The sequence below is a fragment of the Capsella rubella genome, unplaced genomic scaffold, assembly GCF_000375325.1.
Source record: "Capsella rubella cultivar Monte Gargano unplaced genomic scaffold, Caprub1_0 scaffold_95, whole genome shotgun sequence".
Taxonomy (NCBI): domain Eukaryota; kingdom Viridiplantae; phylum Streptophyta; class Magnoliopsida; order Brassicales; family Brassicaceae; genus Capsella; species Capsella rubella.
Genome location: NW_006238833.1, coordinates 7,999 through 8,875, shown reverse-complemented (window position 1 = coordinate 8,875; position 877 = coordinate 7,999). Strand labels below are relative to the sequence as shown.

Sequence of the window (877 nt, the reverse complement as noted above, 5' to 3'; positions counted from 1 at the left end):
CACGCCCAAATAAATGAAAATGGGGACAAAGACATTAATCTGAAATTGTCTACAAACGAATATCAGTATAATGTCTAATCCCACATCATTCCATACATGATGCATCCAGTTACCAAAAAGTTTTCAGGACCCTTCCAACCTTGCTTAGCCTAGCGGTGCACAACAAGTTACCCTATTGTGACCGAAGCCTCCACACCTTCCACATTTGTTTGGTTGTTTCGTTTTGTTTGTCCCCTGCAAAATTTTCCAAACTGGTCATTACCTCCCATTTGTCATGTATGTACTATGTTATATATTCGAAACTAGTTATTACCTCATATTCACCCGCCGAATGAACCCGTAGCTTAGGTGGTCTCCCAGGTGGTCTCTTTGACCTCGGTGGCATCAAATACCTAATCCTTATCTCTGCAGGGATAGTCACATCTGCAGGATCTCGCACTGGTAGAATTGGCTCTGCGACTGTTTTGGTCCAAACACCGATTCTGTATATGTCATATACCATAGTCCTGTATTCCAAATCTCTATCATTAGCTGCAGCCATTGCATGAGCGCAGGGCAGTTTGATTTTTTGAAATTCCAGGCAGCTGCAAGTTCTGTCCTCTAATGATACAATATACCGAGACCCAGTTTTGGTCACCACTTCGTAATCCCAGCTACCCACAGCCAACACAGTCATGCCCAGTCCTTCCTTAAACCTCTTCATCAACTGCTTTTCCACTGCGATAGGTATATCCCCAACTGTCCTTGATATTTTCTTTCGTCGTGATGCAAACCACCTTCCTAACATCTTCCTAATAAACTCTAACAATGCAACAACAGGGCTGCCTCTAGCCGGAAGCAAGGCCTTATTAAGCGACTCTGCAATATTAGACGACAT

General features: G+C 43.3%; 1 protein-coding gene across 1 annotated transcript; it reads right to left on the bottom strand.

The window, feature by feature from the left end:
* Positions 1-34: 34 nt before the first annotated feature.
* Positions 35-877, bottom strand: LOC111831475. The gene is made up of 3 exons (XM_023785743.1): positions 314-877; positions 172-234; positions 35-49 (listed from the first exon to the last, which is right to left on the bottom strand). The coding sequence occupies exons 1-3, from the start codon at positions 875-877 to the stop codon at positions 35-37; spliced, it is 642 nt and encodes a 213-aa protein (XP_023641511.1).

Coding starts and splice junctions, on each gene's coding strand:
- LOC111831475 (XM_023785743.1), bottom strand. CDS start 877: ATGTCGTCTAATATTGCAGAGTCGCTTAATAAGGCCTTGCTTCCGGCT. Junction 235..313: donor ATTCGGCGGGTGAATATGAG/GTAATAACTAGT, acceptor AAAATTTTGCAG/GGGACAAACAAAACGAAACA.